This window comes from Platichthys flesus, chromosome 15 (genome assembly GCF_949316205.1).
Source record: "Platichthys flesus chromosome 15, fPlaFle2.1, whole genome shotgun sequence".
NCBI lineage: Eukaryota > Metazoa > Chordata > Actinopteri > Pleuronectiformes > Pleuronectidae > Platichthys > Platichthys flesus.
Genome location: NC_084959.1, coordinates 12,289,599 through 12,308,665, shown reverse-complemented (window position 1 = coordinate 12,308,665; position 19,067 = coordinate 12,289,599). Strand labels below are relative to the sequence as shown.

The 19,067-nt window shown below is 42.5% G+C and overlaps 1 protein-coding gene across 1 annotated transcript in view; it reads right to left on the bottom strand.

Moving 5' to 3' along the window:
* LOC133969288 (ryanodine receptor 1-like) overlaps positions 1-18,667 on the bottom strand; it is a 45,626-nt gene extending 26,959 nt beyond the window's left edge. Inside the window, exons 1-49 of the mRNA XM_062405674.1 lie at positions 18,490-18,667; positions 14,379-14,498; positions 14,189-14,287; positions 14,045-14,065; positions 13,482-13,556; positions 13,271-13,349; positions 13,088-13,200; positions 12,902-13,001; positions 12,715-12,811; positions 12,219-12,293; positions 11,961-12,117; positions 11,695-11,859; positions 11,452-11,573; positions 11,175-11,361; positions 10,915-11,050; positions 10,693-10,788; positions 10,192-10,310; positions 9,959-10,092; positions 9,590-9,831; positions 9,068-9,260; positions 8,742-8,958; positions 8,568-8,672; positions 8,386-8,489; positions 8,221-8,304; positions 7,933-8,092; positions 7,657-7,804; positions 7,316-7,518; positions 7,054-7,228; positions 6,751-6,959; positions 6,297-6,649; positions 6,080-6,209; positions 5,810-5,970; positions 5,553-5,715; positions 5,379-5,465; positions 5,042-5,268; positions 4,518-4,956; positions 3,875-4,441; positions 3,593-3,793; positions 3,167-3,278; positions 2,911-3,054; positions 2,460-2,733; positions 2,253-2,367; positions 2,024-2,156; positions 1,839-1,933; positions 1,620-1,755; positions 1,337-1,523; positions 1,122-1,233; positions 885-1,005; positions 310-479 (exon numbers count right to left, since the gene is read on the bottom strand). Of these exons, the coding sequence (XP_062261658.1) occupies positions 310-479; positions 885-1,005; positions 1,122-1,233; positions 1,337-1,523; positions 1,620-1,755; positions 1,839-1,933; positions 2,024-2,156; positions 2,253-2,367; positions 2,460-2,733; positions 2,911-3,054; positions 3,167-3,278; positions 3,593-3,793; positions 3,875-4,441; positions 4,518-4,956; positions 5,042-5,268; positions 5,379-5,465; positions 5,553-5,715; positions 5,810-5,970; positions 6,080-6,209; positions 6,297-6,649; positions 6,751-6,959; positions 7,054-7,228; positions 7,316-7,518; positions 7,657-7,804; positions 7,933-8,092; positions 8,221-8,304; positions 8,386-8,489; positions 8,568-8,672; positions 8,742-8,958; positions 9,068-9,260; positions 9,590-9,831; positions 9,959-10,092; positions 10,192-10,310; positions 10,693-10,788; positions 10,915-11,050; positions 11,175-11,361; positions 11,452-11,573; positions 11,695-11,859; positions 11,961-12,117; positions 12,219-12,293; positions 12,715-12,811; positions 12,902-13,001; positions 13,088-13,200; positions 13,271-13,349; positions 13,482-13,556; positions 14,045-14,065; positions 14,189-14,287; positions 14,379-14,498; positions 18,490-18,537 (7,710 nt within the window). The 5' untranslated portion in view covers positions 18,538-18,667. The remainder of the gene's footprint in view (positions 1-309; positions 480-884; positions 1,006-1,121; positions 1,234-1,336; positions 1,524-1,619; positions 1,756-1,838; positions 1,934-2,023; positions 2,157-2,252; positions 2,368-2,459; positions 2,734-2,910; positions 3,055-3,166; positions 3,279-3,592; positions 3,794-3,874; positions 4,442-4,517; positions 4,957-5,041; positions 5,269-5,378; positions 5,466-5,552; positions 5,716-5,809; positions 5,971-6,079; positions 6,210-6,296; positions 6,650-6,750; positions 6,960-7,053; positions 7,229-7,315; positions 7,519-7,656; positions 7,805-7,932; positions 8,093-8,220; positions 8,305-8,385; positions 8,490-8,567; positions 8,673-8,741; positions 8,959-9,067; positions 9,261-9,589; positions 9,832-9,958; positions 10,093-10,191; positions 10,311-10,692; positions 10,789-10,914; positions 11,051-11,174; positions 11,362-11,451; positions 11,574-11,694; positions 11,860-11,960; positions 12,118-12,218; positions 12,294-12,714; positions 12,812-12,901; positions 13,002-13,087; positions 13,201-13,270; positions 13,350-13,481; positions 13,557-14,044; positions 14,066-14,188; positions 14,288-14,378; positions 14,499-18,489) is intronic.
* Between the last annotated feature and the right edge of the window lie 400 nt (positions 18,668-19,067).

Genomic DNA, 19,067 nt, shown 5'->3' with positions numbered 1-19,067 from the left:
GAGGCCTCAATAGCCCTGCTGTAGTGTGCAGGATGCTGGAAATTATCTGTGCATGTGATGGAGAAATGCACAGTGGAGGGTTGAAATTCAACGTGCAGTGTGTGCTGCATTCCATACATCTTTGAAATAGAGTTTTGAATCATGTTTTTAGTGCTCAGCGTTTAATTTGTGTAATTTATTTTTTTTCAAAATTCCCCAAATTCCAGAGCTGAATATTCCCATGGAAAGTTTCCGGAAATTTAACGGAAATGTTCCGCCCCTTTGCAACCCTAGGTACGACTACATGTGTCTAAATAGATTGAGGCTCACCGTGTCCAGAGAGGCAGCAGCCCTCATGTCAGGCAGAAATCCCACCTCCAGCACGTGGAGCAAGAAATCCTGGTTGTCAATACCATACACTCTGTCCAGGAACAGCACCATGGGCGCCTTGTGATCCGGCACAAAACTAGCGGACATCTTTGGCTCTATGATGCTGTTGTCTGAGTGCGACATTATAAAAGAAAACATGTTAAGTTAGGTTGAAGTTATCTGATGCTACAAAAACCTTTAAGCATTTGGCTGTAAAATATGTATGGCAATCTTATGTGGAAGTTAAACCTTGAACATATACTGAGGATATAAGGCTCACATTTTGTTCATTCATTAAATAAATCAATACTAACTTGCATGTAGGGTTGATGATTTTTTTCTGAAACACTTTTATTCTTTAAAATCTTCTATCAGGTGTCAGTTTGCATTCAAGTGTTTTTGCGTAGCTTTGACATGAGGGCTGAAAGGAGGGGGTAGGATTTATCATTTGCATATTTTCCGGCTCTTGCTAAATTTCCTGGATTACCAACCCTAGGGCTAATGTCACACAATTATAAAGTCTCCCAAATGTTTACCTTTTCCTAAAGCAGGAATCTGAAGAGAAAGGCTGATGACTCCCACCAGATCCTCAAGAGGGACAAGAGACCTCAGAATGGCCCTGATCCTCAGAGCCTCACCCTTACCAGCCTGAATCAACTGTAGAGACAAAAGACAAGCTTTTAAATAAACACATTTCCAATAAGATTTCAGATTCTTATATTTGTTCTTTCTCTCTAAGTCAAAGAAGCCACAGTGGCTACTAGATAGCTTACATGCATCTCTGGAGCGCAGCGTCCCAGCAAGTCGATCAGAGCGGAGTAGAACGACATGATGGCATTTCCCAGGTGCACCTTGTTCTCCTCATGCTGCTCCTCTCCCCCAAACCTTCATGAAAATAAATTGTGTCTCTTAATCTTTCTGCTTCAGCAACACTGGAGAAGACAATAAACCGACTGATGCCTCCTCATAAACAGCTAAGAGCTCTTACATTGGAAAGCGTCTGTCTTTCTTTACACTAGGTCCATCTCTTGCAGGGTCCTCTGATATCTTGATGGCCTCCTCTATTGCAGCCAGAAGACCATTGCCTCCTTCCCCTCTCAGGGCCGGACCAAAGCACTCAGGTCTGCGGATGAGGAGACGTACCACCACGTTGGCATTCTCTTCTACGCTCTCTCCTACATGAGGAAAAGAACAACATTGATATAAGTGAGGATGAACAACAGAAACAATAGGGGCGTAACAGAAACAATATGGGTGTCAGAATTTCATACCGTTGACAAACACAGCAAAACGAAGAAAGTCCAAGTATTTCTCTCCACCACACGGATTCCATCCAATGTCAGGGTAGCCTTTAGACAGCAGCATCGGGCAGCTCTGCAGTCCACATCCAGCTAAATACTTGACCACCTGGAAATAAAATAAATCAGTTTAGTCAAGTGATGTAGAATTTTGCACAAAGCTTGCTTAATAAACATTGATTCCATTTTTACCATTTCCAGGTCCTGTTCCTGGAGAGCCAGTGCAAGCTCATTGTTGTCGATACAAGACGCAGCAGCCACGTCCAAGGGGGTGGAGCCCCGCATTCCTAAAAAACAGCACATGTTGATGAGCTTCGTCACATATCAAGGATAAAATATGAGCAAGAATAATGCTGGAACTCAACAAAAGCAATCACCAAGGCCGATGCCACTGTTCTGCAGAAGGTAGTTGAGGTGGTCAAACATAGAGCGCTGATTTTGGCGACTGATGCGACAGAAATAGCAAAGGAAACGGCAACAGTTTGTCACCACCCGAGGGAATCTGATCTCCTGTTGAAAGACAAGAAGAAATCATGGTCTTATCACCTTCTTCAGTCTATTCCCTGATGGTGATAAGAAGCAAGGTCTGGTGAGTCAATAACATACCTTTGAATCCCCACCACCCAGTACATTAACCATGACCTCCATTACAGTTTCGTGCATGCCCAGCGCTCGCATCAAGTTGGGGTGCTGATAGAAAACTTTGTTACTCATGATGTTCCTGAAGGGAAAGAAAAAATAAGTTACTCTACAGCCCGGATACAGGATTCACTTCAATAGGAAGATTTCAAGTTAAATAAATCGTATATCCACCCGATGCTTTGAATCATAAGCCTCTCTTCCTCTGGACCCATCTGGACAATGAGCAGTGAGCGGATCTGCCCCAGGCACTCCAGCAGGTCCATAGTGTCCCGAATTGATACCGCATTAATGGTGTAGGCCTTGGGGAGGGCCCGCATGAGCTCGCCCAGCCCATCGTACTGCCTGTGAAGGAGGCTGAACATCATGCGCACAAGCTCAGGGTTCTGAATGAATGATTCCTGGGCCCAGTGGATCATGGTATGGGAAATCAGCTCCTGCAGTGTGCCTAATAAACACAGAACAAAGGGTTAAGCAGTAATGCAAACGTAGGGTAGTTATTGTGAGTGTCAAAGACGTTTTAGAAATATATAAATGTTCAACATAGCCTCTATTTACAACTATACTTGTTAACAAAGCAATGTTTTGACTCAAAAGCTGCATTTTTATTGCAGCTGAGACTCACTTGGTTTTTTATCTTCCTGTGGCTCCGGCTCCAGCACCACCTTCTTCTCGTGGAACTTCTTCACCTTTACCAACAAACGTAACAGTCGTCCGCGGAGGGAATAATCCACCTCCTCCTCTTGCTCTTCTTCTTCAATATGAACACCTGAGAGTGAAGTTTTGAAGAACATATTGTAAAGTATGTCTAAACCTGCCATGCGTAGTGTTTACTTTAAATTCTGATGTACGTAGACTTGAATCTATAGATGGAAACTGACCACAGTGGACCAGCAGAACATTGTGAAAAACCAGCAGGGATTCTCGGACCTCATCGGGAATGGGGCACTCTTCATCTTCAGCGCAGTTTTTGAAGTTCATTAGCATGTTGACCTTTGTAAATAGGACAAAAAACGTGTAAGCAAATGTGCTCATTTAATTAATTCCCATAAAATGGCTAAACTTAACCATGAAAACTATTTCAAACTCAAGCTCTTGAACGAAAGCACTGACTGTTCTGGGTTTATATGACAGGATATAGTGGACATATTTGTTTTGTTCCAGACCAAATTAAAATACACAAGGTTGCAGAAGTTACACAGAAATACAGTCTAGATTCCTTTTCCAACAGTGTTAGAGAGTTTTAAGAATTAAGATTTTCTTTAACCTAACACTGTTCAACACACTTTATCAATCATCAAGTGTACCTGCTCCTGTGGTGGGGACCGAAATTCTCGGGTCTTGCGGGCGGTCTCGGCCGCACTCATGGTGAAGGCCAGCATCAGTTCATTGTAGCGATGCCGCTGGTTGGACTGGATCTGGCTGACGAACTGGTCAGAAAAGGCTGTGATGGCCTCCACTCTGTGGCGTAGCTCACAGTCACAGAAATACTGCAGTAGAGTGCACATCTGAAGGACAAAAGCAACGTGAATCATTAATACTGTGAGGTAGAAACTAATAATAATTGTTCAAAAATAGAAAATACGTACCTGTAATTTAACGGACTCTGGAAGCTTCATCTGGAAAAGTCCTTGCTCCAGATGTTCTTTAGCTTCCCCTTCTTTAGCCTCTGCAGGTTTCATCTCTTTCTCCGTTTCCTCTGCACCTTTTTCACCATTTGTTTGCTCGATCTTCTTCACCACGTCATTGCGTGGCATGGTCGATTCTGCCTCCTCTAATTCTTCCTCTTCTTCAAAATCTTCCTCCTCCTCATCCTCACCCAAACCGTCATCCTCATACTCCTCTTCTTCTTCCTCTGCAGCTTCCTGCTGTCCTTCCTCCGACGCTCCGGGTTTTGGAGGAGCTTTTTGATCCTTCTCCTCTTTCTCATCGGCAGGCTCCTCGTCTTTCTTGCTACTGAAGACCGTCGGCTCAATCATCTTCAGAATGTGTGTGACGTCTTCATCATCAAACACACCCATGATGAGGAGAGTACTGATGAGCTTCAGGATTGGAACAAAGTGAAACTCAACACTACCTCCCACAGGATCCCTCATGGCTTGACCACCGTCTTGCACCGCCTCAGTCAGCATGTTTAGGGCCTTGGTCTTTAACACCTGGAAAAACAAGCAACTTTAAATTATTAGTGTCTCTGTAGCACCTTAAATACCTGTGATACCTGTACCAGCTCACCTGTAAGGGGATCACGGGACTCAGTGTGTAGATGTTTTGATCTGTTCCCACAAAGCCAATAGATGAGAAATGGAGTTTGGGACGTAGACATGTCGTGAGGCCGACCCCAGGTAAAGCGTGAGATTTGTCTGAGTACAGAGTAATACTGCGTGTTTCATCCGTCATTGGAACTATGAACTCCTTGTTGGTTCCCAGTCGGTTCCTCTTGGCGGACTCCAGGTGCATGCTGATGAGCAGGTCGTAGAAGCCACTCCTCATTGGTCCGGGTAGGTAGGTGTTCTCGATGGAGTAGAAGAGCTGGGATTCATCCACGTGGCTGCACAGAGCGTGAGCCACACGATTGTTTCCCAGAGCACACACTGAGCCGTAGAGCTTCAGAGTATGATAGTGGAACTTCAGCAGGTCCATACGTTCAGACAGCTCCAGGATGTCTATACACCTGGGAAATGTTAAGAGGTTATTTTTGCTGAAAAAAAGAAAAATAAACTCTGTCCTTCTCTGTCATAATGTTTATAAGCTCTAACCTGTTCTCCTCTGGAATGTGGAGGGCCATCATGGTAAGCGGCTCCTTACACTGCACCACCCAACCCAGTCTCTCACTTATACGGCCTGTCTCCGGAGCCAGGAAGTTGTTTGGCATGCGGCTCCAGATGACAGGGGTTAACATTTGGACGTCCAGTCTAGGAGGGCACTGGGGGACGGCATTCTTGCGCTCACTCCGGAACATGGCGGCAGAGATTGGCATAATGTTCTGGTCAGATAGGTAAGGGAAGACAGGTGATGTATTAAAGAAGATAGTTTCAGAGTAAAAATGGAAATATACGATTATAGTCTTGATTGTGAAGATCCCAGTAGACCGACCTTGAGCTTTCCCAGTTCAAACTGAATCATATTCTGACTGGAGGGAAGCACGAAGACAGCTGGGAACAGCTTTGTGTTGGGCTCCACCTGAAGTAGGCGAACATGGCATGTTTGCATTAAACGACAGAGCCTTTAAAAGGAACAGTATGAATATGAGATTGAAACCTTTCTGACCTGGTAAAATGTGTTTATCTCTTTTCCATTAGCAGTGAAAGTCATGAGTCCTGTGTCCAGATCAATTAGACAGCCAATCACAAAATCCTCCTGACTGACTCTGGTCTGCTGGGAGCTGCTGAACTCCCCTCCACAAACCATGTAGCAGTTACTGCGTTTTATACTGACGAAAACAGACAAAAGGAAATCACCAGATGCCAATATTTGAATGAAAATATGTCATTTTTTTGTTTTATCTGTCAACAAAGGGAACATACCTGCCGTGAATGTTGCCTTTATCATCACCTACAGTGACTGTAACATTTCTCACTTTGCTGATGTCAAAATGAAGGTCATACTGATGATAATCAGGTGTGATCCAGCCCACCCACACGCCACTGGGCTCCTGTCCCGCAAACACTCGCACAGAGTAGTAATACTAGTGAAAGAAAAAGGAGGTGGTTGGATATAAACATTAGAACGATTATAACAGTAGTGACAGACAAGTTCAATGTGAAAAATAACAAATTTATAAGTTATAGCCATACTGTCGTAGTGTTGAGGATAATGTCAACATCGTCCCTGTCGTCTGGCACCACATCCTCCATTAAGCGGGGCATGGTGGGAACAACAGGCGGTGATGACATAAGCGCAGCCTTCTTAGCCTTGAAGAGGAATCTGCAAATAACGACAGCAGTTGGTCACAATAAATCAAAAAGTAAATAGTATCCAACCTGTAGCAAATCGAGCTGCTTGATTCGGTACCCTTTCTTCTTGCTTTTCTCAGTTGAGGCATCCTTCTCATTCTCTCCGTTCTTGGGGATCTCTTTCGGCACAGAGGGTTCTTTCTTCTCCTCCTCCTGCTCATTGCGAGTGGCAGACTTCTTGAGTATTTCAAAATCAGAGTCCGGGTCCACCTCGATCACCTCATCCTCAGGGTTGGTCAGTGTACGGGTAAGGAGGGTGGTGCCTGCTGTGACTTTGAAGGTCTCGTGAAACTCTACTGGCATACTGAGCCTGAAGAACAGCAGATCCGTGTTGGCGTTCTGAGAACCGAATGTCTTGTGGGTCGCTTTGAGGCAAGGAGCTGATTCCACTGTTCCATCAACACGGGAGACCTAAGGCATAAATAAATAGAGGGCAGGTGGTGATCGAGAAAATATTAAGAAAATTATGACTTTTATATTTCATCAAAACACTGACAGCTGATGCACAATACCTCAATGTGAGGATGATCCGTAGGCACAATTTTAAACTGGGGAAGGCTCTTGCTGAACCACATGGTGATGTCTCTCTTCATGTTGATGGCAAAGGGTTCAAATCCCTCCTGCAGGCCACAGATGGTAAAGTAACGAAGACTGCTGACGTTCTGACCCAAGTTGATCCTTCCGACCTGGGAGAGGCCCAGACTGCACACGGGTATAAATCCTGGGGAGGTTTAAAACATACGTGAAATTCATGAAAAAAACAGACCCACGTGTAATGTCTGAGAACATTTGCTGTCATCTCTCACTCTACTTACCTTCCCCAATCTCAATATCCTTAAAGGCCATCTCTGAGCCTGAGTCACTGATCAACATTTCCCCGTTGAGTGTGAACATGATGTTCATCTCTGTCAGGTCAATCATACAACCCACCACGTCACCGGAGAGCCACTGACGACCAAATGACTCATTTCCCACATGCCAACGTTGAGCCTGAAAAGGAAAAAAAGGATTTTCGATTGGAGTATGACAGAGGATTCGACATCGTTCACAACCATTTAAACTCAGTCTTGCTCAGACCTTGAAACCATTGAAGACGTATGCGAACTCGTCTGCACCGAGTTCAGTGTCTGCACGAACATTGGGTCTTGCCCAGCCCACTCTCATCTCCCCGACTGTCACAGCCTCAAACTCAAAGTACCACTTCCCCTGAGTGACAGCGTAAGATTTCTCTGCTCGGAAAACTCGGATCTTATCTCCACGGGTGCTTCCAGGTCCAATGCCTACATGTACACAAACAAAACAGAATTTACAAGAAAGCGTTTACATTCAACAAAAGGCTTGTGTTTCTAATAATGAATTTTATAGGTGTAGATAAAAATATATATTTATCCTGCAAATAGATAGCAGTGTAAACTTACAGCCCTCCTGGTCAGGTGGTTCTATATTGTAACCATATCCAATGAGAGTGCGAACAGCTGCACAAACTGTGTCTCTGTTCGTCTTCTTAGTCTTTTCGTCAAGTAAGTTGTAAGGAACCAGGCGCGGATTGCGCTTGTTCATAATATCCTGCAAAACAAAATATCACAAAGGGACATGGAGTAAAATATGAAAAAACTACATTCACTCACCATGCATCCATAGATACATCTAGACACATGGGTATTATTACTATTATTATCATCATAGGGTGGTACCTGGACAATGCTGTATGTCCAGCCCTGGCGAACTCGGTCTCTTGCCCAAACGTTGTGTCCGTTTTCGGCCAGTCTCTCAACAAGAGTGTTTTGATTCGGGGTCAGCTTGACGTAGTTGAGGTCCAGAGGCGCCGGCTTATATCCACTACTCTGCATGTAACTGATGAACAATGCTTTATGATCAGAAACGGTTGTGGAGAGTTTTTCTGAAGTCATCAACAGTACAAATGATAAAATAGAGGCAATGTCACAGAATAAATCAAAATAAAGGTATGCACTGCATCTCACGTTTTGGGGAGCTTGTTCCTTTTCAGATTTTCCTCTGCTTTCTCATCACCCATCCCTACATGGCAGCCGAGTGCAAGCAGGGTCCTTTGATTTGAATCACACGTCATTAGAAATACAAACAGACAAAAGCACAGCGCCGTTAATTAAGTGAGGTCCCTGACTTACTTCAGTGTCTCTCCTGACATGGCTAAATTGTAGTTCTTCTCTGGTTCAGGCAGACTCTGGAAATCCACCAGGCAGGGATGCAGCTTCTTGTTGTCGTCACGAAACTTAATTTAAAAATAACATTGTTTGTATACACAACATGATTTTCCTTGATAAAAATAACCAATGCTGAAAACACTCACTGGTCCGTAGGTCCATCCTTGTTCAATGCGAGTAACAGCCCATAACTCATGGCTATTTTCTGCAAGCTTCTCTCGAATGCGTTCCAAATGAGGAGGCAACACAATCTGAAAAGAGAATAAATTCAGTGCAGGGGAACAGATGAGAATAAAAAGGAGGTGGAATAAGGTTTTCACCTGTATAGTGTCCACGGGGCAAGGAGTGAAAGCTGTGTGCGAGAGGGATTGAGTCGGACCCAGCAGGTTGCGGATGCCCTCGAAATCATGCTTATACTCCTTGATGGGCTCGATCCGCAAACGGTCCCTGGGAAGCACTGCCTCATAGCAAGGAGCGTAGCCGGGGGGCGGTTGGAACTTGAAATCCCCGTGACGCCCTCCGAGAAGAAATCGCAACCTTGAAGTAAGAGTGGAAAATAGTCATTGGCCCCATGTCTCATCTGTGCTGTGCTTTTGAAACAAAGGAATCAATTTGTAGTATTTATTCATAATTAACAATGTCCTACTTAACGCCCGCAGAGAAGCTGACAGCGGGGAAAAACAGGCCGTCCAGGTTGAAGTTCTCAAACATTCCTTGAACAGGATACCCGTTGATACGAAAGGAAATGCTCGGCACGCTCAGGTCCAAACAGCAGCTTATGACGTCCTCTGCTGCCAGGATGTGCTGATTGGGTGTTGCAACGTGACGCGGAACACGTCCTATGGACCCACGGAGGAAGTAGTTAGGTTATGTTTTTTATTTCAATTATTATTTGTTTTCTTTTTGTGTTGTCGGTCTAATTTCACTGATTGTTATGGTTTATTTTGTTGTATCAGACAAAAGCACAGAAGCATTTGTTTTCACAGAAGACATTTTGACATGTTCTTATAGAAACAACCCTGGCCCAGTAAGATGTGACCTTGTGATGCAGAGCCAGCATGAACAATGCCAGAATAGAGTTTTAAGTACCCATCATACATGTCAACTTATTTTTCTAAATCTGAGCAGGGGGTGGAGCAGCTCTTTAATTATAACATGTTTACTTTACCTGACCAGAGGTTAAGTCCGTCAAAACTGTAGGAGTAGAGGTCGTCCCCAACGCCGTTAGCACCCCAGCCTTCACCTCCACCAGGGTAAGGACTATAGCCCTCCGTCAGAGCCCAGCCCACACGCAGGTGATAAGCCTGAGCCGTGAGGAATGGCTCCACGTGGTCCACCATCACCTCAAAATACCACTTCTTATACTGAGTGGATCCTTCACAGGTTCCAAGGAAAATGTTGGGTCTCATGCTGAGAGAGGTTTACAAGACAAAGAGATGAGTCAGAGCAGCCGCTTTAAAAACAGGACAGAGGACAGACAACAGAGTGCAAAGCATTTTTAATCCGTCCTAAAACGTGCTGATAAAAATTCACCCACCTGGTTACATAATTGATAATGTTGGTTTGAAGTAGTAGGTCCCGACCCGGAAGTAGATTCTCTGTGATGAGATTCTGATTTGACCTCACTGCCACCCCATTACACACACACAGAGAACAGAGCACATCCAACACCTGGTGAAACAAAGAAGACGGAAAACCATGACCCTGGTCTTGTGCTGCCTTGTAGCTCAATATTAGATTCCTAAGCTTCGGGCGTTATATATTCCTGACCTTGTGATTGCGTCCATGTTTATCCAGCAGGGAGATGATTGATTTGATGTGATTCTCCTGGATAATGTTCAACACCTCTGGACTCTCAATCAGAACACAATACAACACCTCCAGAATTCCTGTCATGAAAATGTGACAGTAACAGATTAACAGAATTTACCAATAAATAAATGAGCCTTTCACACTTTACATGAAAACTATATGTTTATTCTATTAATTCAAGATATTTTTTTATTGCTTAATATTGGGTTTGGCATCCCAACCCGGAAAATCTATATCATCTTGATTTTAGAAATGTTTTTGTACATTGTATGGTCAAAAAGCTCACGTAGTTGGTGTTAGTTACAGATATATTACATATAGATCACTTTGTGTATACTGTTTGTAACCAGATGACGGGACAAATCACCAGTTTATACTAGTGAGCAACACCAAAGCTTTGATAACAGTTGCTAAATTGTACATTTTACATTTATATTAGCTTCTGTTTGACTTGTTTACCTGAAGACGCCTCCAAACGATCGAGTTTGCTGACCAACCAGTCGAGGTTATCACAGAACAAAGCACAGTTTGCACGATTCCCTCTGATCAAAGACGCTTAATGAAAGAAGAAACGCAGAAACAATTGTCAATGCATCATATTCATTAACACAAAAAGGAGCACGATGTGGGAAACTGACAAATCTTAAATCACTGTGAATGCATAGATAGGATATACTGTACCTAGCAGTTCATACAGTAAATTGACTATCTCCTTCCAGGACTCTGCAGCTTCCTCCCCTGCATACTCTGAGAAGTGGGCTGCTGTGTTGTAGACATTGAGCCGATCAACACAGTCCAGAACATGAGTTATCATCCCCTGTTCAAAACAAGACAAGAAAAAAATGAAGAACTGAAATATGTTTTTGACTTAAAATAAATCAAAGAAGCTAAAATTGGAATCCAAACATGCAAGTGTTGAATATTTCTGTGTGAAGACTGACCTCTTCCTGGAAGAGGTTCTGTCTGTTCTTGAGGGAGCGAAGCTTGAACTGTTTGTCCTCGTGCTCCAGCTCTTCCTCGGGGGGTCTGAAGTAGAAAATCAGGTCCTGCAGAGAGAGCACCACAGCGTCCATAGGCAGAGATGGGGGATTGGAAGATTTGTTTTTCCCACTGAGAGCATCTAGACCTCTGAGGACATGAAAAGAACATGATCAGAATACACACAAAAACAAAAGCATGACTATTAGCATTGAGTTGAATAAAATATAACTAAAGTACTTGATGAACTGGTTGAAGAGGCCTGTGGTGCTGTGAATCATTCTGGCTGCTTGGGACTCTTCGGTCTGAGATCTGGCCACTGTTAGCGCATCATCCATGTGACCTTCTTTATGGAGTATTGCCTAAGAATTTAATATACAGTAAGTGCTCTGAAAACCCAGGTTTATATTCATGCACTAGAGGCTGACTTGAATAGTTGAGTTTATGTGTTGCTGACTGTCTTGATGAAAAATATTGCCTCACCTTTCTTTTTAAAGGACCTAGACGGGCAGATTTTGCATCGACAGCAGCGTATGTAAGCCAGAGGCCTGTTGACACGTGCTGTACGAAGCACATGGACTCTCCATACTTGATCTCAGGAATGCCCATTCCTTCAACATCCCGCTTCTGGGTCACTTCGATTTTTTCCTGTAGTTTGAAATAAAAAGGTTTAAGAATCTTTATACTGCACGATGGATTCTCAAACAGTTGTCAGAAATCTAGCAAAGTCAGTTTTGTACGACAGTGACCTTTGAAATTCTGAAGCAGAAGGCTGACATCTTGGAAACGGCCTTCTCAGGGTCCACCAGCAGCAGTCCTTTCTCTTCATCCAGACAGAGGTACCTGCCTGTTGTTATGTGACGGATCCGGAATGACTGGCCCCATTTAATGTGACCTCCGCTCCAACTATCCACAGAATTAATGAGTGAGCATCAGTATGGTGTAAATTCCCTGAAAGTGAGTGATGGAAAAACACATGCTGTTAAATAAGAGGAATCAAGACCCACCCGATACGAAGCGGCTCCAGTCTCCATAAGGACCTGGCATGGCTGCACACAGCCCCTCCTTCATAATGAGCAACTCTGAAAGAAACAAAAAGATCTCAGTCAATGATGAGCATCAGGAGCATCAGGATATTACATTTAGTCAAATTCCTAAATGTTTTGATTTACCACCCCTCTTCTTTAAAGCATTGGTTTCAGTTAGTGTCAATAAACTATGAGATGAGCAATGAACATTTTTCAGTTAGCAGCTTCTGGAATATGTTTGATTGTTCAATGACCTGTAATATAGTGAAAAGTGTTGCATCTTAAATGGTCCGAATCAGGCTCAGCAAGTTCAATAGTAATGCTGAGCTGATCAGTTAAAAAGACTTAGAGCTCATTCAAAACAAACATTTATTTCCAATATTCAGAGATTAACTTTGCTTGGTAAAAGATACACAGTTTTGCTTTATATCGTTAACCTAAATCATATTGTGACATCTCCTGAAGTTAAACCCACCTGCGCGGGTCGTCCCCTTGCTCAGCTCCAGGGATTGCCAAGCACTCATCCATGTGACCATGGAACAGCCTGAGCACATAACCTCCCGTCAGAAAACCTGGGGGGCGAGAGTCATGTCCCTGAGTGAGAGTTGACAGGTCCATGAAGAAAAGAGATTTTATTTTTTAGCAACAGCAGAATTACTGACCTTCAGCAAGCTCACATCCTGACATCACAGGCGTCATGGTCCACAGCGTTTGCATGAAGGAAGCATCGACCATCAAGTCGCCACTGGCATAGGACAGATGCTGAAAAGAGAGCATGTGGTCATTCTCTTGAGAACTGTAGCAGACAAATTGTCAGTTACTGTGAGAGTAAATCAAATTGTGGTTACCAGGTATCGCTCTGAAGATACACTGACAAGAATGAGGTCATCTCCCACCCTGACCTTCTCGCCTTCAGACCTCTGCTTTGAGGCTGGATGGATGGTCCACCAGCAGGCCTCCCCTGGGACAGAGAAAACATTTAGGATACAGAGCTTGTGTGGGACACAATGACCAGTAACATTCATAGCCACCTGTGGAGTCCTCCTGCAAGCCCACATCAAAAGCCAGTTTGTCTGTCAGTGAACGCGAAGTAGTCAAACAGCTCAAGTACTGTAGGATGGAGAGTTGGTATCAGACTTACATTCAGATTAGAGAGTAATCAACTGCAAAGCGAGCTGCTGCTTATCGGAAAAGACAAAATGGAATAGCCGAAGCCACAAACTGGATTGTAAATGTGCTCACCATGCTGGAGTGTGTGTGCTTAAGGAGGATGGCGTGTCCATACAGTAGTGTTCTGTGACCCCCTCCTTGTGATGACTGCAAGAAAAGGTAGAGGCAAAGTCAGTTAAATTAACAACAATTAAAAGAGAGTATCATATTCAAAGTTGTCCCTTGAAACCCTCTCAGGGTAAAAACGTAATGGCAACATAGAAAAATAACAATAGGGCCGTTCTACAGACAGCAACGGGAAACATGGAATAAAAACTGCTGTTATTTCTGACAAACCCAAACCCGAAAAGAAGGTGTGAGAAGTAGAAGGAACACTAAGTTGTCTCATAAACGGCGAAAGGTTATATATCAAACTAATAACTACTATATATTAGGGTGATTTAAAATGACAGGCATTCAATTTTCAAAAACACAGAGAAGGTTGAAGCTTAGGCATTAATCTATTAGGTACACTGAGCTAAGTTGCTTTATAATAACACTGAAGAGGCTGTAAGTGGAATAGGGTTGTGACAAAAACTATCAGGTTGCACAAAAACCTAACATGGGACACTGAAAGGACGAGTGAGCAATCATACCCATTTGTCCAAATCGACAGCCTGTGGTTGCCAGGTGAGAGAGAGGAGGATCGTGGGACATCAGGTCAGGAAAGAAACATAGTTAGTTTCAGTTGATGAATGAAAAACACACGGCAACATCTCAGTACAGTGTTTGGACTTTACCTCATCCACAGAAGAGTTGGACAGCATCTCCTGCAGAGCCCGCACGGACAGGGACTGCTCCAAGATGAAGCAGCAGATAGCGAGGTCTGGAGGGACATTCTGAATCGCACAAGCACCAACAAAAGGGTGAGTGGCACTGATAAATAGAATACATTCTCAAACAAATTAGATAAAAGTCTCCCTCCACTACCTGAGCGTTGGAGGTGGTCTCAAGGAAGCAGAGACGATTCCCGAACCCTTCACATGACAGACACAGCTTGATCTGTTCCTTCAGAATAGACGCAGTGCACTGCAGCACCACTTGATCGTCCTACAAACACAAAACAGGTGGAAGGTTAAAGACTGCAAGAGTAACTGATACACAATCAAGACCTCCATGTAACCTGTAACTCTCAGGGAAAACAATTATTTTAAACTGTAACATTTCTAATTCCAAGCATTTTTCTTCAAATCCACGTGCCAATATTGCCCAATGTAACTCGACTGTTGAGTGTGAATAAAGATGAGCGACGTGAGCAAAAGTGTCTTGATTGCCCCCTGGTGGCTGGCTGCGATTCAGATCAAAAACACAGCCTCCTCATTGTTAGTGGGTGGGATATTGACCAAATCAAAAGGTCAAAGTACATGTTAAATAAAATGTTCTAAAAAATGGCGTATGGCGTTTAAAGTAGTTCTTATGACACAAATGCATGTTAAAGTGTTCATGTTTCTGGTAAGTGTGGTTTTAAATACTTAATGCTATAAAACAGGCTTAGACGACATGATTGACAGCTGAAACTGACCAGTGATTGGTCGAGCTTTAGTATTGTGGAACCTCAATTCGTCCAACCCTGATCATTACTGCCCAGACTATAGCTCCAAAGGCACAAGATGGCAGCTTTCGTACCTGTGATATTTTGGCTTAACCATTTCTGGATAGAAAGAGGTAGTGGAGATGCGTTGTTCATATTTATATACACTCTATGCTTTGGATGTATTGTGCTAGCAGTGGCCAATGTCTACTTGTTAGCCTGAAGCAGAGATGATTAGTAGGTCATTTTCATACATGTTGATTTAGCTGACTCAGCTCCATCTGCCAAAGGATTCTGACACCTTTAATATGTGCTGTTCTGTAGAACTCTACACGACCTGTAAAATCTGAGTTCCCCTTTTAATGCATTCTGCAGTTCTTACATCACGTTATGTCTGCTACATTTAATGGGTTAGCATCGTGAACTGACAATCCATGGCTCCGACAGCACAAAGGCGTCTACGAAAATCCAGACAGCATAAATATCAAAAGAAATTAGGGCTATCCATAAACAAATAACTTGCAAAAACAGCTGTTACCCTGTACACCTTTCCCTGACCTTCACAACTGTTTTTTCTGTAACTGCATTTCACTGGGCCTGTCACTATCCAGCTCTAATCCCCCCGCCTCTGTGGCCCCCCAGACACCAGCCACTCCCCCGCAGCTCTCTATTTCAGGCCGCTGCACCTGCTGTTCACACATCCCTTTCTGGAGAGCAACAGATATTTAGGGTTTGACGGCCAAGAAGCACTGTGGCCCCCATCGCCGATTCAATAACGCGATTAGTCAGCTCACTAGGGAGAGGAATATTCCAAATTTCAATTTGGCTCAGCTCAGCTCGAAGCTTCGTGCTCAGCTGTTGGTGTTTTCATCTGGAAATATTTCTGGTTCAGACACAGCTTTAATCAAGGTACATGTAACGAAGCAATAGTCGTCACTTGGGTTCAACTTTGTAATTAGCTTTAGTTTGTGCTTTATGATCTCTGAAGTCAACTGAAACTGATTCTATGATAAACAAACTACTGCTTTTGACAATAAAACAAATGTATTCTATTTTGGTACATAATGAAAATACAAAAAAGTCTGTAAATGTGATACATCTATAAAGGAATGTAGGGAGAGGTTATGTGTTTTGTTTCTTTTCTTGTTATGTTTTAAGCTGTGATTGTTTGTTTGATTGTGTGGTTGTGGGCACACTGAGGCAAATTCCAACAACTGAGTTGTGTGGCAATAAAGTATTGAATCTTACATCATGTACACGATTTAAGTGCAGACCCTCGCATAACAGGTGGTTCAAATATTCAAGTTAACATCAATGGGAAGATTTGAGTCATGATTAGAATACAAACTTGTGCAAAAAAGGTGAAGAAACTAAAACAACTCCAGACAAAAGAACCAGAGTTTAGATCTAACACAAAACTGTTAAACTGTGCAAAGGTACAGTACAGAGAAACAGTTCTTCTTCTATAACCCCTGTGTTTTGCTCCTACAGAGTTTGTACAGTGTTTGTACAGTGCCCTCTTGATCAGGTCATGAAGAGACTATAAATATAAATCGTCATAATTATAATAGAACTTTTCTCCTGTACAGTAGACAACAAATCAAAGAGTCAGACTTCAGACTGAAGCATCTGAAAATCCTGGCACCTTAAAGATAAATTGACACCCAAATATAAAAGACAATTTGACGCACTGACAATCCCACTATAGCATATGACAGATGTGAGTATTAGGTTTCTGACACTCTCTCCAACACAGACTGACTGAAATACAGATGTCATCATGATAACATGAGGCCAGCAGCTACATGTCTACTACAACATTCCACCAGACTCCACCAGAGTACTCGAAAACAACCTGACAAAGAGAGCATGACCACGATATACGAAAATATATGTATTTATTTAAATATAATAAATCCTTAATTGAGAATTTTTATTTTACAGTTTAACCATAACTATTTTTTATAAATAACTGTGAATAAAAAGAAAACACAAATACAACCATATATATAGAATTTGAATTTTGAAAATAACAGAAATGTTTTTCCCTAAAATATAAACACACATGCATTCATTCCCTGTATTGTTAACCCTGAAAAATCTAAGTTTCAGATAGGTGCATATCTGCAAACATTAACACTGATACGGATAAGTGTGTGGAAGGCTCAAATTGTCCAACTGATAAATCGGTCAGGCTCTAGCTTTGAATCCAACGTCCGATAATAACGAGTGTCAGTAAGACGCGAGCAGTGAAGGTCTAACGTGGACTGAAGTAAGCAGGTGCTGAAATGGGCCAAGGTTTGAACAGGCTAATCTTCACGCAGTAAATATAGAAGTCTGAGGAGTTCAGGGTGAACAGTGACAGACTGACAGACACTTTATGACGCACTGTTGTCATATTTTCAATTCAGTGTGGGTTTCAAGTCGCAAGACAGTGCCATCTCAAAACGTGCTTTCACACTCCTGTAGCTGCTGGATTAGATATACAAGAGAAAAAAAATATTTGAATAATTTCTGTTCATAGGACAAAATATAAAGTAAATAAGCAAAAAACACAAACTGCAGTCACAGGATATGCAACTTATAATCAAGTGGGTGGGAGGAACTAAGCTTTAAATGATACTTGCCTCCTGTTTTACTCCAACATCAGGGACTACAGTTACCAGGGTCTACAGAAACGCATGTGGCATTGTGAGGAACGACTATTATAGTTGATTATCAGCACTGACTGCTTGCAAGGCCACGATGCCCTTCTGCTGGCTTTGGCACAGAGGTTTAACTAGGAGATCTGATAGCTCAGCAGTGAGGGATGCAGCAAAAATAAACTGATTTCATCTAAATACTTCATAACATGAACTCTGTGTGTTCAATTATACCAACATTTAAAAAACACCAAAATCTATGGAAAGCTCTCTAAGCAACAAATGTATTAATATTAAAAACACAAGTTAACTTAAACAAAAATTGGGGCTGCAGTACAGACCTCAGTTTATCCTGAGGATTTACACAAGCGATCAGTCATGGTTTACAAGTACTAATGTGCAATAATCTAAAAGCAAAACTCCATCTCTCCTATGATATATTTATTTCCTATGAACATATTATGTGAGAAATTGTATTGACAATAATTACAAATAAATCTATTTTTATCTTTAGAAGTTGGGACCGGTCAAATGTATTTCTTTAAAGACGAAGATGGGTGAGTATTCCCTGAGATAAAGACAGTAACTGATTGGTTCCTAATCTGTTTTATCTACGTGTGTTAAGTGTCACCTGGCACCACAAGCTTTTTCTCTCTGGGACACAACAGTGACATGTCAAGTAACTGAAGGGATATAAATAGATAACAATGCCACCTGTGCTTGTCAATCTGGGCACCGAGCAAAGAAAGTAACACAGAAAACGTTTGTCCACTATATGTGTGAGGTGACACGTTAACACACAAAAGTTGTATTAATACACTGAATAAGTTCCCTAACAGTTCGCCAAGAGGCAGACAGCATCACTCACCGTACGCAGGAACTGAATCTCTTCCTCTCCATCTGCACCTTCTGCCATCCTCCCGAGGCATTAAAGGCAAAATCTGGAGAGAAATGGGGTAAATGTTTCAGCTCTGTTACTCCTGGTGCCCGTACGCCCTCCGCATAAGGCAAGACAATGTTGGTGAAGGTTTGTGAAGGGCAGCGCTGGTGCTGTGCCCCTCTCAGGCTGTGTTACAAGGCAGAGGGTTTGACAGTTGCTCCCTGTTCATTACAGCAATATAAAGAGGTGGGGCAAGCTGACAAAGCTGACCCACTGGCTCAAATGTCCCTATAGATAGGGTCTCTACACTATTGTCTTGCACTGTGTTGTATGAATGATTTCACAAAAGTAAGACATTACATTTCAGAATAAGACAATTATCATTATCATTGCAATTAAATACAATTTAAAAAGACAGCACATCAATGTAAATTCAACTGGTTGTTAAATGGCATAGCAGGCTTTTTGAATTGTGGGTTTTCAATCAATATATTTGTGATTTAACGTATCTGTTTAGACATTGTTTTTGATTGTTTAATATAACTGAGTGCTGCACAGATGGAATC